A 15,888-nucleotide genomic window follows, 5' to 3' on the forward strand; every position below is an offset into this window, starting at 1 on the left:
TGGTGGAAATTCTGTCAGGGTTCAAGTCTTATTCTTGTGCAGTGCATCCATCTCCTCCTGAGCGGCTTTTCTCCACTGAGCGCCCTCGGATGCTGGCATCTGCTTAATCTCCTCCAAAGTCGATGGTTCTCTGGGTAGCACCAACTTTGAGAGGTAGGACAGGCGTAGAGGTGGTACACCTTTGTTGGTTCGCGATGAGGATCTGGGAGCTTGTTCTGGGATCTGGTCTGGCTCTGCAGCATCTTCCAGTCCAGTCATCTCATCATCCTCATCTGAGTCTGTACCGCTCTCAGCCTCATCATCACTTTCTGCAGTCTCTGCCTCTTCTTCCTTCTCAAGGCTTGGTTCAGGTTGTGTAGATGTCTGTGGTGTCACTGGTGTTGTGTATGTGGGTACTGGCATATCTATGAGAGATTGGACGTGGTGTCCTTGCTCTTCTGAGAAATCTAGCACAGTTCCTCTTTTGTCAGCTCTGCTTCATTCATCGAAGTAGACAACATGTCTTGTGCTGACTTCACCTGTCTTCAGGTTCATAACTCTGTAGACTTTGCTACCAGGAGCATAGTCTGTTCTGTTGTGGCATCTAGCTTCTGCCTCTTTTGTTTGGCTATGTAGGCAAAAGCAATGCTTCCAAACACTCTGATACGTGTCAGGGTTGGAATTCTGCCATGCCATAATTGGAATGCTGTGTGTGTGGTGCCCTTGGTTGGCAAACTGTTTTGGATATACCTTGTAGCCACAATCGCATCACCCCACAGTATGCTGGGTAGATCAGTGTCAACAAACATGCATTTAGTCATTTCCAGAAGAGATCTAAGTCTCCTTTCAGAAATCCCATTCTGCTCTGGAGTATGACTGACAGTCCTCCTGTGCAAAATGCCTTGTTCCTCCAGGAAACTTCGTGTTTGGTACGATATAAACTCTCCACCATTGTCAGCTTGTAGAGCTTTTGGTTTCCTCTCAAAGTTCGTGCTCACCATCAAGATGTATTTCTTAAGCATGTCATGTTGTTTGATTCTTCTCCTTTAGTAAGTAAGTGACACAATACCTTGAAAAATCATCCACAAAAATTAGAACATATCTATTCTGCCCAAGTGAGGGTACATTAAATGGTCCACAGAGGTCACTGTGTATGAGATCTAGCACCTTGGTGCTTCTCTTTTCTGTTCTTGGTGGAAATGAGGGCCTAACACCCTTTTCTTCAATGCAATTTGCACACCTGTTTGTTTTATCATGGTTCTCTTGGTTTACCTTGATACCAGTTGCAAAGTTCTGCTTTTGTAGTTGTAGGATTGCCTTTGGATCGCAATGTTCCAGTCGCCTGGGCCACAGTTCTAGGCTGGTCTCATCCTTGTCCACCATGGCTGCATTTGCTTGTTCAGCTGAAAGACTTAGTTCATAAACACCATCATGCTAAAATACTCAAAATAAAACCCGAAAAATCTGGTTTAATTCCCAATTTACTCTGGACCACATAACCTGTTTGGGTTAAAAATGAAATAGGAACTGTATGTAGTCCTATTTCTTAGCAGAAATATTTAATAACAGTGGATTTTGAGAATCAACCAGCCCACCTTTCCCTCAGACACAAATAACAACAGACACAGTCTTCTTAGGTAGCAAGATGTGTTGTTGGGGTTCAGGGACACATTCCACCCAGACAAAAACTCTTGGGGTGTGAAGCAGGTTCAACAAAGAGGATGGCCTAGGGAGATCCAGAGAGGGAGTGACCTTAGGCAGTGGCTACAGATGGCTCCATGTCAGTGGGGCAGTGGAATCCACTCCGGGTTTTAGTCTGAACTTTCAAGGAGCTGGCCAAGGTGCTCAGCACCCTGAAAGTTTGACTAAATCCTGGAGCAGATTCACTGCCCCACTGACATGGCGCCGCCTGATGCCGCTGCTCCTAGGCCAACGATTCTCCACCCCTGCATTAGAGGGCTTCCTCCCAGCTTCTGATCTGCAATGTCTAGTTTTCACTTGCTGGCTTCCCTTCCCCCCCCCCGCCGCCCCTTCCCTCTTCTCAAGCACCCTTTCTAAATGAGGACAGTTGCTTCCCTTTAAGGGCGTACAAATAACTTGCCCTCACCTGTCAAGCATGCTCCTTGTATTTTACCGGGCCCATTATGAACGCAATCTGTCTGTCGAGGATTTGCATACTTTCTTTCTTGAGAAGTAATGACAGCAATTTCTCTCCCTCCGCTCCCTTTTCTGAGTGTCTCATTTAACGGCACCTGTGAAACCGACAGGCGCAGAGATGAGAAGTGAAAGAGAGCAGTTGATTAAATCATCATCAAGTCGGGCCTCCGAAAGTCAATCCTGCTTCCCGTCCGCAATGATATCCCTTTATCTTAAAGTAATGAGCTATGGCACTTCTGCATCGGGTAATGTGATAAGTTCTATTAGCATGTTCCATTTGCTTCGCAAGCAAGGGCAAGTCGTCCCGGCAATCTCGTATCGCCGCAATCAGAGCAATTGGCTTCGCAGGCGGAGAAGGACGCAAATGTTCAGGGTGATTTTTTTTATGGATCACAACACGGTTGATGGTGGGGAGAGGACAAATGCAGAGGGGCCTGTGTATTATTTTAACCCATTACACGCATTGCTTTTTATCTATTGCCCCAGTGTGTCATTTGAATCAGCTGCATATTGGGAGATTCAGGACACACAAACCTTCCCCTCCTGACCACATATTTAGCCAAGCTTTTAAACCCTAATTAAACATGAGCTTGGGAAGAGGGAAGGTGGAGTTACATGCAGGCTGTTTGCATGTCTCCTTCAATGTCCCCACTCCATATCACGAGACCGTTACCCCCCCCTTTGAAAGCCCTTGATTGCTCCAGGTGGACTTGATCCAATCCAGGGCTGCCTCAGCCTGATCCGGTCCAATCCCAGGTCAACCTGAATCAGTTCAGTTTGGGATCCAGGATTTGGCTGGATCTGGTGCGCAGCCCTAGCATGAACAACTGAATTATTTGCAGTAAGTTTCAGTGGTGGAACACCATCTCAAGTGGCTTTGAAAAGGGATTAGACAAATCCACAAAGACTACCAGGGGCTACTAGCTACGATGGCTATATACTACCTCTGGGACAGCTCTGAATATCAGTAATTGGGGAGACAACAAAGTGAGGGCCATTGCACACATGTCCTGCTTTTGGGGCTCCCATTGGGGCATCCAGTTGGCCTATGTGGGAAATGGGATTCTGGAGCAGAGATGTCTTAGATTTGACCCAAGTGACTCTTCTTATGTTATCATCCTCTCCCCGTCCTCCTTTTTGGCTGCATTACATTAGCGCATATGCTCCCAGACACTGTTCTTCAACCTTGAATCCCCACATGTTGTCAGGCTACAGCTCCCATCATTCCTTGGCCACTGGCTAACCTGGCTGGGGTTGATGGGAGTTGAAGTCTGACAACTTCTGGAGACCCAAGGGTGGAGAACAGTGTTCCAAGAGACCTGGCTTATGAAGGAGAAGCTCTGCTTTTAGTTCCTGCCCTTGGATAAATCACTGTCATTCCACCACCTGCATTTTGTGCTGTTGTGTTGAAATTTTAGGAATTTGCTTTTAGAGCTGTCATTGATCAGGGTGGTGGTGGTGTGCTAGTAGCAGTTCCAAATGCTGTGTTGTATCCAATGTTAGTTATCTCAATAGTCTCAATGTCTCAATAGTAGACCCACTGAAATGAATGAACGTGATTAACTGAGTTCCATGAATTTCGATGGGCCTACGTGGAGCAGAACTTAGCTGGCTTTCGCCCATGGTACTTGCATTTCATTACAAATAGGATCTGCAGCAAATGGTTGTATCCAATGTGGTGCTAAGTTAAAGCCACTTGGAAGTATACTTGCACCGATGAATCATTGTTGCGCAGGGGAACAAGTGTGTTAGAAAAGATGGTCATGCAATCCAATGCCAAACGGAGCATCAGCTGTTGTGCAATAAGTATTGACCACTGTGCAAGGGAAAATACAAGTATATCACAAAAGAATCGGTTGTTGCGTGATGAGGATTAGCTGTTGCATGGCAGAAAACACAAGCACACGGTGATAGAATCAGTTGTTGCACAACAAGCTACTGCAACTGTTGTGTTGGATGCCACTATTGCACAACTTCTAGACTCTGCTATCTGCTACCCACACCTCAGCTGCCAATGGTAGCATAATGCTCTTCAATTTCAGGTCTGCGGATGTTGTTGGACTACAACTGCCATGATCCCTTGACCAGTGGCTAAGCTGGCTGGGGTCGATGGGAGTTGTAGTCCAAGGACATCTGAGGAGCCAAGGTTGAAGGACAATCCATAGCGGATAGAGAACCTTGGATATGGCCGAAACTGTTGCTGTCTGGCGGCTTCCTCTTCAGTGCCCATTTTCTGGATGTTCCGTTATATTCCTCTTCCCACCTGGTTTTCCAGTTTTTTCCCACCAACTGGTCTGCATTCTGTGGCCACTAAGTATGTTCAGTTATCACATGTAGAAGCATTGTCATAGAATCATAGAGTTGGAAGGGGCCTGTAAGGCCATCGAGTCCACCACCCCCTGCTCAATGCAGGAATCCAAATTAAAGCATCCCCAACAGGTGGCTGCCAGCTGCCTCTTGAAGGCCTCCAGTGCTGGAGAGCCCACCACCTCCCTAGGTCATTGGTTCCATTGTCATATGGCTCTAACAGTTAGGAAGATTTTCCTGATGTCCAGTCGAAATCTGGCTTCCTGCATCTTGAGCCCGTTATTCCGTGTCCTGCATTCTGGAATGATCAAGAAGAGATCGTGGCCCTCCTCTGTGTGGCAACCTTTCAAGGACATGAAGAGTGCTATCATATCTCCCCTCAGTCTCAGTAGTCCTTACTACTACGACTACTACGACTACTACGACTACTACAACTACTGTTATTCCTACCCAGTCTTGGCCAAAACACAGCTATCCTTTGAAATTCACATTGCTCTGAATTTTGTAATGCCGTTCTCTGACCAGACAATATGTACAAAAATGCATAGGGAAGGTGTGCATAAAAGTGTACTAATTAATGGAGATAACATACAAAAATGCATAATTTCTTACAACAATGTATATGACCCCTCTGTGCACTATACTTTTAAAGCAGTATTGTATCACTTTGAACAGTCATGGCTGCCCCCAAATAATCCTGGGGACTGTAGTTTGTGAAGGGTGCCGAGAGAATTGTTAGGAGACTCCTCTTCCCCTCACAGAGCTACAATTCCCAGAGTTTCCTGGAAAGAGGGATGGATTGTTAAACCATTCTGGGAGTTGTAGTTCTGTGGGGGGAAGAGGGGTCTCCTACCAACTCTCTCAGCACCCTTAACCAACTACCATTCCCAGGGTTATTTGGGGGAAGCCATGACTGTTCAAAGTGGCACGATATTGCTTTAAAGGTATAGTGCAGACGGGGCCTAAATTAGGCAAAATTGGCTAATATATTCACACCAAAATGTTGATGGAATGGTTTGGCCGGTCCCCTTGTTAATGTGTGCTAGCCATGCTGGTATAGCAGTGAGCCTTGCAACTGCACAAGGCCTCTTTCTCAGAGAAGGGTCATTCATTCCATCACTTGTGCTCCTCATGCCTGCTTTCCTCTGTAAGGTAATTCCCCGCTTCCCCCTTTAGAAGCAAGGATCTAATTGTGCCGCTAAAATCTAATCTTTGCCCTTTTCCTCGGCTGTCAGCCTGTCATTGGCAGATAGATGACTGAGAATATTGTTAGTAACAAGGAGAGCATTAGATGAGGTCTGTAGGGGTTTTTCCCCCCCTCCAGTTCTTTTAGATTTCTTAGAGCGGGGAGGTCCATTAGAATCCTTTCTCTCAGCTGTGGAAAGGTTTAGGTGTCAATGATAAATGGATTTGAAATATGAAAGTGGGGTTTTTTTATTTGTTCCCGTTGAAATATCCATTGAATGATGCACCCACTTGATGCCATTGTACAACAAGGACTTTACATTCTGAAGATGTCACCTCTGGGTAGCTTTGTGGGTTAACAATTCTGTAATGCGAGAAGCCAGATTTTGTTCACACATGGCAATGTAGGCATGAAGCTGGCTTGAAGTGGGTCAGATCCCAGGAGAAGGTCTTGCTGAGACATGCTAGAATTATACAATAGTAGAGTTGGAAGGGGCCTCTAAGGCCATCGAGTCCAACCCCCTGCTCAATGCAGGAATCAAAACATCCGACAGGTTGCTGTCCATCTGCCTCTTGAAGGCCTTCACTGTTGGAGAGCCCACCACCTCCCTAGGTCACTGGTTCCATTGCTGTACTCTCTACTGAAGACCTTGCTTTTTCAGCAAGCCTTTTAAGTAGAGACTTTATCCCAGTCTGCGTCTGTGTTGAAATTGCTTTCTATTTATTTATTTATTTATTTATTTCCATTTCTATACCGCCCTTAGCCTATGGCTCTCTGGGCGGTTCACAGCAAGGAATAAAATACAATACAGTAAAAAATCAGATAAAATCATTAAAATCATTTAAGATGTTTTGAAAGCTTTTTTAAAAAAGTTTTTTTTTAAAAGATGTTTTGTTTTAATATATTTTAATGTATGTTTTTATGATGTTTTATAGTATGTTTAGTGTTTTTGTTTGCTGGCCTGGGCTCCTACTAGGACAGCCTTTCCCAACTAATGGGCCACCAGATGTTGTTGGACCACAATTCCCATCTTTCCTGACCATTGGCAATGCTGGCTGAGGCTGATGGGAGTTGTGGTCCAACAACATCTCGTGGCCCACTAGTTGGGAAAGGCTGTACTAGGACGAAGGGTGAGATATAAATTTAATTTAAAAAATTAAAAATAAATAACGGGAAGTTTTTCAAGATGTTCAGCCGAAATCTGGCTTCCTGTTACTTGAGCCCATTATTCCATACCCTGCAGTCTGGGATGCAGGAGAAGAGATCCTGGTCCTCCTCTGTGTGACAACCTTTCAAGGACTTGAGATTATTTTAGCTAGAGATCCTGGAAAATGGACAGTACCACTAAGTGATGTAACACGAAGTTATTATGGCTTTCCTGGGAATAAAGAGCCCTGCAGGGTGGATACTTCCTGAAAGTGGGTATGTGGCAAAAGAAGCAATGGTCTGTATTCAACTACCTTTCACCTGGAGTAGACCCATTGAAATTAATGGCCATGACTAACTTAGGTCCATTAATTTCAGTCAGTCTACTTAGCTGATTGTAACTCACCATTTCCCTTACCGTATTAAGATTCCACCTCCTGAGGCCCTTGGATTCTTCTTATACATTCCAACATGACAATAGCTCTCTCCAATTGCTGCACCCTGTCTATCAATATTCAATGCCCGAGAGCTTGTGAACAGAGCACAATAGGTCTAGTCCTCCTCGTCCAACACTAGACCTCATGGACATCCAATGAAGCTGAACGTTGGAAGATGCAGGGCAGACAAAAGGAAGGACTTCTTCACGCAGTGCATAGTTGAACGGTGGAACTCTCTCCCGCAAGAGGCAATGATTCACACCAACTCGGATGGCTTTAAAAGACAAAGTCATGGAGGATAAGGCTGGCTACTAGCCATGATGGCTATGCTCACTTTCATGGTCAGAGATGGCATGCTTCTGGATACCAGATGCTGCAAACTGCTGGAGGGGAGAGTGCTTTTGCACTCAGGTCCTGCTCGTGGGCTTCCCGTAGGCACATGGATGGCCACTGTGATGCTGGACTAGATGGGCCCACTGGCCTGATCCAGCAGGCTGTTCATATGCTCTCCTGAAGCACTGACTAACCTAACCTCCTCCATCAATTTATCCATATCCTAGTGTTGGAGGATGTCCTGTAGGCCACTTACTCTATCCCCCTGACCAGTGAAGGAAATCCGGAGATAGGAACGCCCCATTGGATGACTGCCCAGCCTCTGCTTCAAGACCTCTAGTGAAAGGGAGCCCACCCACTCTAGCTCCTGCTTCCATTGTCAACCTGCTCTTCTATTATATATATTCATTTATTACATATACATCCCATCTTTACTCCAAGGAGCTCAAAAAGGTATACATGGTTCTCCCCATTTTATTCTCGCAACAACCCTGTGAGGCAAGTTAGGCTGAGAAGCAGTGACTGGCCTGAGGTCACCCAGTGAGCATCATGGTTGAGCAGGGATTCAAACCCTGCTCTCTTATCCTCATGCAACACTCTAACCACTATACCACACGGTCTCTTAATTTTTTATTATTATTTTATATCCCATACTTCCTCCCAAAAAGAGCCCAGGGTGGAAAACAACAAGTGGTCAAGCAGTAAAAACATCTTAAAAGCAATTCCAATACTAGAAGCAGACTGGGATAAGGGCTCTACTTAAAAGGCTTGTTGAAAGAAGCAGATCTTCAGTAGGTGCACAAAAGTTAACAGAGATGGTGCCTGCCTAATATTTAAGGGGAGGGAATTCCATAGGGTTGGTGCCACTGCACTAAAGGTCTGTCTCCTATGTTGTGCAGAACGGACCTCTTGATAAGATGGGATCTGCAGGAGTCCCTCGCCTGCAGAGTGCAGTGATCTGCTGGGTATATAAGGGATAAGATGGTCTTTCAGGTATCCTAGTCCCAAGCTGTATAGGGCTTTGTACACCAAAACCAGAACCTTGAACCTAGCCCTGCAGCTTCCAACAAAAAGTTTCACCTAATGTTCAGCCAAAATCTGTTGCTCCTGTAACTTAAGCCTATTGGCTCCAGTCCTACGTATTAGTAAGTAACTTTGAGTTCTAGTAACCATGAGGGGTGGTGGTTGGGGGTATTGCTTAGCAACCAAGCAGAGTGGCATGATCTTCTGTGAGGCTGCATGTGCTCTGATTGGCTGTGTAGTTCTGAGGGAGTTTTCCCCTGGATGTTTGATTGTATGTTTCCCTGCTATGTACAAGGCCTGAACGGAAAGATTACTTCTCAAGTCATGTACTGTTCTTGTTCCAGTGTTCTCTCTGGACTCCATCTGTGTTATTTTAGTGCCTTTGCTAACAGCTTAGCGCCCCAGAAATGAACCCAGTTCCTCCCGTATTTCCCATATAAGACTTGTGTAGTCATTATTATTATTATTGTTGCTATCTTAATTTTTATCCCGCCCTTCTTCCAAAACTGGAACTCAAGTCATCTTTTGAAGCTGTTGAAGCTGGTGACTACCAACGCCTTCTTGTGGCAGTGAATCCCACAAATGAAATGAGGGGGTTTCTTCAGTGTGTCTTTAATGTACTCCCATATATAAGATCCTTTCTACACAATCCATTCAAAGCAATACCATGCCACTTTAAACAGGCAGGGCTTCCCCCAAAGCAACCTTTGGGTCCCTGGATGTTGCTGGACAATTCTCATCAGCCTCAGGCAATATGGCTAATGGTCAGGAATTATGGAAACTATAGTCCAGCAACATCTGGGGACCCAAAGGTTGGTAAAGGATGCCCTAAAGCATTCTGGGAATTGTAGATTGTGAAGGGTGCTGAGAGTTGTTGAAAAATGGAAATGGACTGCCTTCAAGGCGATTCCAACTTATGGCGACCCTATGAATAGGATTTTCATGGTAAGCAGTATCCAGAGGGGATTTACTATTGCCTTCCTCTGAGGATGAGAGGCAGTGACTGGCCCAAGGTCACCCAGTGAGCTTCATGGCTGTGTGGGGATTCGAACCCTGTTCTCCCAGGTCGTAATCCAGCACCTTAACCACTACTTCCCCTCAGAGAGCTACAATTCCTTGTTGTTGTTATGTCCCTTCAAGTCAACTACAATTTATGGCGACCCTATGAATCAGCAACCTCCAATAGCATCTGTCATGAACCACCCTGTTCAGATTGAATAGTCACTCCCTCTTCCCAGGTTATCATAGTTTGGACACACAATGATAAGACATGATTCACTAGAGAAGGCAATGACGCTGGGAAAAACAGAAGGGAGTAGAAAAAGAGGAAGGCCAAATGAGAGATGGATTGATTCCATAACCTGAAGTTACAAGATGTAAACAGGGCGGCTCAGGACAGATGCTGTTGGAGGTCGCTGATTCATAGGGTTGCCATAAGTCATAATCGACTTCAAGGCACATAACAACAACTTTCCAGGGAAGTGTAGGAATGACTCTTCGTAGCTGTGTGCTTTTTTCTCTCTCCTCCTCCCTTCTCATCAGTGATTTTTCAGAGACTCCTGCCTGTGCATTCTGGGCTTAACACAGCATTTCCTCTAGGAGCCAGGCCAGGTGAACGCTAGGACGGCTGTTTGCTGAGTGCGCTTATTGCCTATGCATAATGTATTAGCTGGATGGTTTTTTGAGGGGGGGGGCATCGTTCATCTCTGCCAGGCGCTGGCACAATGGGCTCCAGAGGGCTGAGCTGTAAATTGGATAGCCTGCAAGATCGGCAAAGTCCTTGGGTCAGTGGGGGAATTTACTGCCACAAATGGAACTTGTTTTCTCACTGAGCAGTCTGTGCTGTAGCCGGCTTGGACTCTCCGTGGCAAACCCCTCATGGCTTTGCCAAGTCATGGAGCTGTCAGTCAATGGGCAAGATGAGAGACTGGGTATTCTCTTTCTCTCTTTTTTAATCTGCTTGGCACCTGTTCTGTTTCCATAATGGATACCAGTCGGTCTTAGTTTTTCACCATATGCTTAGCTCTAGAGACAAGGTGCTGCTGGGTATAGCCGTAATGATTTGATGGAGGAATTAAGTGGACCTTGAAATTAGAACTGGACTGTCAGAAGAGGCAGGGAAGTTTAATGTATTGGCAACAGAAACAGTGGTTCCCGGGGATTGCATTGCTGCTAGCTTCCTTTCAGCAGCATCACCGCAGTGCAGGAAAACATTATGCTGGAAAATTCAGATGGTGTTGATTAGCTTCACAGTGAGATGTAATGAGTTATGGGGTGGGCAGAAGATGGAAAGAGACTCTCTTTGCCCAAGGAAACCCACTGTATTCAACACACAAATGCATAAAGATATCTAAACACACCAACATGAGGTGGCTTTCCATGAAGCTTTCCATGAAGGACCCTAGCTCTGTGGTTGAATGTGTGAATTGCAGTCAGAAGGTCCCTCATTCAGTTCCTGGCAGAAACTCTGTACCCCCATCAGTATAGATCAGGAGTGGGGAACTACTGTCCCCATCCCCACCCCAGATGTTGTTTGACTCCATATTCCATCAGCCGTAGCCAGCATGGCCAATGGTCAGTGATGATGGAAGTTAGAATTCAACATCTCAATGGCTTCAGGTTCTCCGTCCCTGATGTAAACAATATTGAGCTGGATGGACTAACAGATCAGTGTGGTATAAGACAGCTTCCTTTGTTCCTAGGGGTTGTAGCCAACTAAGTTCTACTCAGAGTAGACCCATTAAAATTAATGAACCCAAGTTAGTCATGTGTATCGGTTTCAATGTTTGCCCTGAATACCACCCTTAGATGGCTGGATTTTGCACTTGGCCAAAGCTGATGTGTGTCTTTTCCACCAGTCTTTCATTCACCTTGGTGTCCATTTGGACCCCAGGTGCACTTTTCATTGTGAAATGTACACCTAAGTAGACCTATGGGGATGTCCTTGTCACAAATGTTAACCTATACAGAGTCCCCAAATTTCAGCCAGTTACCACTTAGTGTTTTCTTTCTGGAAACAAAAACTAGAAGAGGTTCAAGTATACCCTAGGAATACATTGGTGCCTGGTGCCGATTACTTTAGGGAAAGAACTAATTGATGAAGAGAGGTGACGAAGGGTACAAGATGGTGTTTGTTTTGGCTCAAGGTGCTTTGTAATGTCACACAAACTTGTGCTGACAACACCGACAAAAATGGTCTCTGGGGGACAAAGTTATCCCATCCTTCCATTAACAAACTCATTGGGCTATAAATAAACCCCAGAGATGACCAGTGTTTTTTTCCTGATCTGAATGAAGGTTGCCAATGCATCCATCCATTCCTCCGAGGGAAGCTCAGAGGCTGGCAACAAGGGAGAGGGCCTTCTCTGTGGTGGCCCCCAAATTATGGAATGATTTCTCTGACGAGGTGCACCTGGCGCCAACCCTTTTATCTTTTCGGTGCCAGGTCAAGACTTTCCTCTTCTCCCAGGCATTTTAGCATGTGTTTTAAACTGTTTTTTTTTTTAAAAAATGTGTTTTTAAATTGGTATATCTGTATATTTGTTTTTAATGTTTTTAATTGTTGTGAACTGCCCAGAGAGCTTTGGCTATGGGGCGGTATACAAATGTAATAAATAATAATAATAATAATGACCCATGTTTCTGGCTCCAATCCTAAACACATTTCCTGTGCAGTAAGTAAGCCCCACTCAACACAGTGGGACTTAACTTTGGATTAAAGGTTAAGATTGCACTGCACACTGATCTATGAGTATCTGGCCTGTGGCCAGGAATTTCGTGATGCAGAGAGCTTCCAGCCACATGGAAGGGCGTAGTATATCATTTCAGAAGTCACTAAACCTTGTAGTTAACGGATAACCCTTTGTACATGTAACTTTGGTTTGGGACTGCTTTTTTTAAAAAACGCACTAATGTTTTTGCCTTCCATTCTGTTACAGTGTGACAGTGACAGTGATCAGGAAGAAAAGGTAAGTACAGAATTCCAATGCATGGTTAATACCTTTCCCACCTAGCTGTATCTGGTATGTTTCAGGATCTGGTTCCATCTTTCTTTCTAGCTAATGAGAAAACATACTTTGGTTTCGGTCTGGTCTTCAGGTTATGTTTGAGATGCCCAATGCAATATCCGTTTGTCAAATGATCCACTCAGGGGCCATGTCCTGCAGTTGGTCAAGGCATAGAGGGAGATCACTCCTCCGTCATACCCCACCGGTCCCTTAATTCTCTCACTACAAGCTCCCACAACAGATTTGAAATGAGAGGGGGGCTGCTGAGTGGATATTTCACCACAGCTATTTAAGGAAGGTTCCTGTGTACATTTTGGGTAGTCATGAAAGCAAAGCTTGGAAAGTTCATTTTTAAAAGGAAGTAGTGCTGGTTCAACATATCCAAAAAGGAACTAGTCCTGCTTCATGTTCATCAAAATAAATTAGTTTGGTTCACCTTCAGTTCCCAGTTCAGTTCAAGTTCATCCAAAAGATCCTTGGGAATTTTTTCCCCAGCATTCAGAATGTTAAGACATTATACTTAAGAAAGCAACGGGACACAAATACAGTCAAATGTGAATTGCTTAATTTATTTTTTCCCAACAATTATGTTACTTAAGCTTAAAAGACCCCTTAGAATCATAGAGTTGGAAGGGGCCTCTAAGGCCATTGAGTCCAACCCCCTGCTTAATGCAGGAATCCAAATTAAAGCATCCCCGACTGGTGGCTCTCCAGCTGCCTCTCGAAGGCCAGTGTTGGAGAGCTCCCTACCTCCCTAGGTAAAAGACCCCAAAAGTCTAAAGAGTCACAAGCCCAAGTAGGAGAATGGATTTGACAATGAACTAGAAACTGATTGAAATTCTACTCTAAAATGAACTTAATGCACATTTTGTTCACCCGGGAAATTATGGGAACTACTTTCAGGTTTAGTGCAGAGATTTTTGAAGTAATTCAGTGAGCTTGTTAAACTGAGCTAGTTTATTCTTAAGCATTGGCTGAAAGTGGATCTGACAAGCAGTTATGGACTATTGGCAAAAAAGTATGATGTTTTATAGATGGGGGGAGAGAGAGATCACTCAGGTTCAGGAACCTAATATACCATTCTTGCTATTGTTGCAAAAGCTGCAACTTCCTTATATCATTGCTATTATTTTGAATATTGACATCTGTCTGTCCGTCTATTCTGAAATGATCTTCATATTATATGAGAAAATACAATTCTTTAATAGCGAAATCATGTTTCAGTCATGCTATTATGCCAGATATTATAGCCTTATGTAATCCTAGGCTACTATATGGAAAAAGTACTGAAGGTTAACTTGTTGAATGTATTCCAACAATAGTTACTGCCGTTTTGAAGACTGGCATCTGTCTTTTGAAGAACATTTCTCAGTTAGTTGTTGCATGTTGATGTCTGGACAAAAGGACAGGAAGTCCTTCTCTTGCAGTGTTAAGACTTCCTACTAGCATATTTAATTTTCAAAATATATTGGAATGTATCTGCAGATGTATTGGTTGTATGTAGTATGAAAGATACACTGTGAGAATGTTTCATCATCGGGTTTTGTTTGTTAAACCCCATTGGTCATCATAGGCTGGCCAGTGATCCCTATGGACAATGTAATGTGTGCAATGTGAATTATGTTATACAACAAACTCCTGCTGGGAGGAAGGGTGGGATATAAATCAAATAATAAATAAATAAGCAAACAAACCTCAATCCCAGCTTCCAAAAAAGCCCTTTTGGTATTCGGGGCATGTAAGTAGCCGTAAGGGATGAAAGATGTCTCAAACCTGTTGCATTATTTGAAATGTTAGTTAACCCAACTCGCATGATAACTTCCATGGCAATATTTGTAGGTATATTTCTTCAATAAAATCAATTGCCAGGTCCAGCCCCAGCAGTGGGCCAAATGGGGCACTGGCCAAAGGGCCAGGAGCTCAGAAGGGCCCTCACCGGCTCCACCACAGCTCAGCTGGCCAATCCAGTTTGTGGATGTTGCTATAATATTAAATACTATTTTTACATATTTTGCCTGTACGAAAATGTTACGTTTGTATCTCCAAAAAAGGAAATATGAAATGAGACAATAATGGAAAGAGCCAATATTTAATTTTAGAGTTGGAGTGGTGCATCCATTCAGTGATGAAGAAATGGCACTCATCACGTCAAACATTCAAAGTGTTGCAGTGTTTTTCTTTGGCAATAAGGGATTGCCATATCAGGCAAGACTTTTTTTACTTTAAAGGGGTGAGGCCAAGAGGGAGGATGAGTGTGGGTTTGAGAAGGAAACCTGGAGCCCCCCTGGCAACTGCAGTGGATCATCTTGGAATGGGAATTGATGCATTTCTGTTAGGTTGTCTATGGTTTATGCCCACAATTCCTTTATTGACAAACACTTGGTTATATGGGACCATGTTGTGACGTTGCATTTTTTTCATTTATCAGCATGCTGATGTTTGTTGGCTGAACTTTTTAAGTTCCTTGTGATCAAATTATACCATAATGTTTTTTGTGCAATATCCCTTCCATAGTGGTTGTTGAAAAAGATCTCTTCTGGATTTGCAACATTGTTATGATCATTATTGTGATCTTGCATATAGATTATTATTAATACAAATGGATTTGTGAGGAAACTTAGATTGATTGGGAATTAATGAAGCTAGAACCAGGGACTTCTTGTGTTGGTACTCTGTTGCCCTATGTGATGAACTAGATGTCAGATGTTTCCCTGGTCCATAAGAGATGAGGAGCTGGAGTGAATCCTCCCCCCCGGGTAGCTGATTTCTTCCCTTGCCATGGTAGAGCATGGGTCACCAATATTTTAGGCCCATCGGCACATGGATTTTTGAGTGAGTGTCATAGGCACCAGACCCTCTGGAAATTTCTTTTTCCCTTTCCAGGACCAACACCCTTCCAACAGACAGAAAAAAAGGCACAGTGTGCTTTTCCGAGGGATCTTCATCAGCTGGATCCAGTAGAATTAACCAGAGATTTGAAAACCATGGAGCTGAAAGAGGAAGTGAGAAAGAGTTTCACTCTTCTTCCTTCCTCCTTCAGCTCTATGTACTTTTCAAGGGAGGAAAAAAGTCACCACGCCCGGGACCACTGGGAGCATTGAATGTATGTGTGTCTGTGCATGCCTGCTCAGATGCTTGTGGGTGCCAGGGGAAGACCTCAAAGGCACTACTGTTCTCACAGGTACCATCTTGGTGATCCCTGTGGATCTTCCCAATCAAGGTGGGGCTTTGGTGCATGCAATCGCTAGGCTCAAAATCCACTACTAAGGGGCCTGACGTCCTGTCAAATTACCATGCCTAGAGATGATGATGA

The 15,888-nt window shown here is 44.2% G+C and overlaps 1 protein-coding gene across 6 annotated transcripts in view; it reads left to right on the forward strand.

The window, feature by feature from the left end:
- Positions 1 to 15,888, forward strand: part of AUTS2 (activator of transcription and developmental regulator AUTS2) — a 934,700-nt gene that overhangs the window by 583,479 nt on the left and 335,333 nt on the right. For all 6 annotated transcript variants that reach the window (XM_061605074.1, XM_061605072.1, XM_061605077.1 and 3 more), the window contains exon 5: positions 12,507 to 12,536. In XM_061605074.1, coding sequence (XP_061461058.1) covers positions 12,507 to 12,536 — 30 coding nt within the window. The remainder of the gene's footprint in view (positions 1 to 12,506; positions 12,537 to 15,888) is intronic.

Source organism: Rhineura floridana, chromosome 21 (genome assembly GCF_030035675.1).
Source record: "Rhineura floridana isolate rRhiFlo1 chromosome 21, rRhiFlo1.hap2, whole genome shotgun sequence".
Taxonomy (NCBI): domain Eukaryota; kingdom Metazoa; phylum Chordata; class Lepidosauria; order Squamata; family Rhineuridae; genus Rhineura; species Rhineura floridana.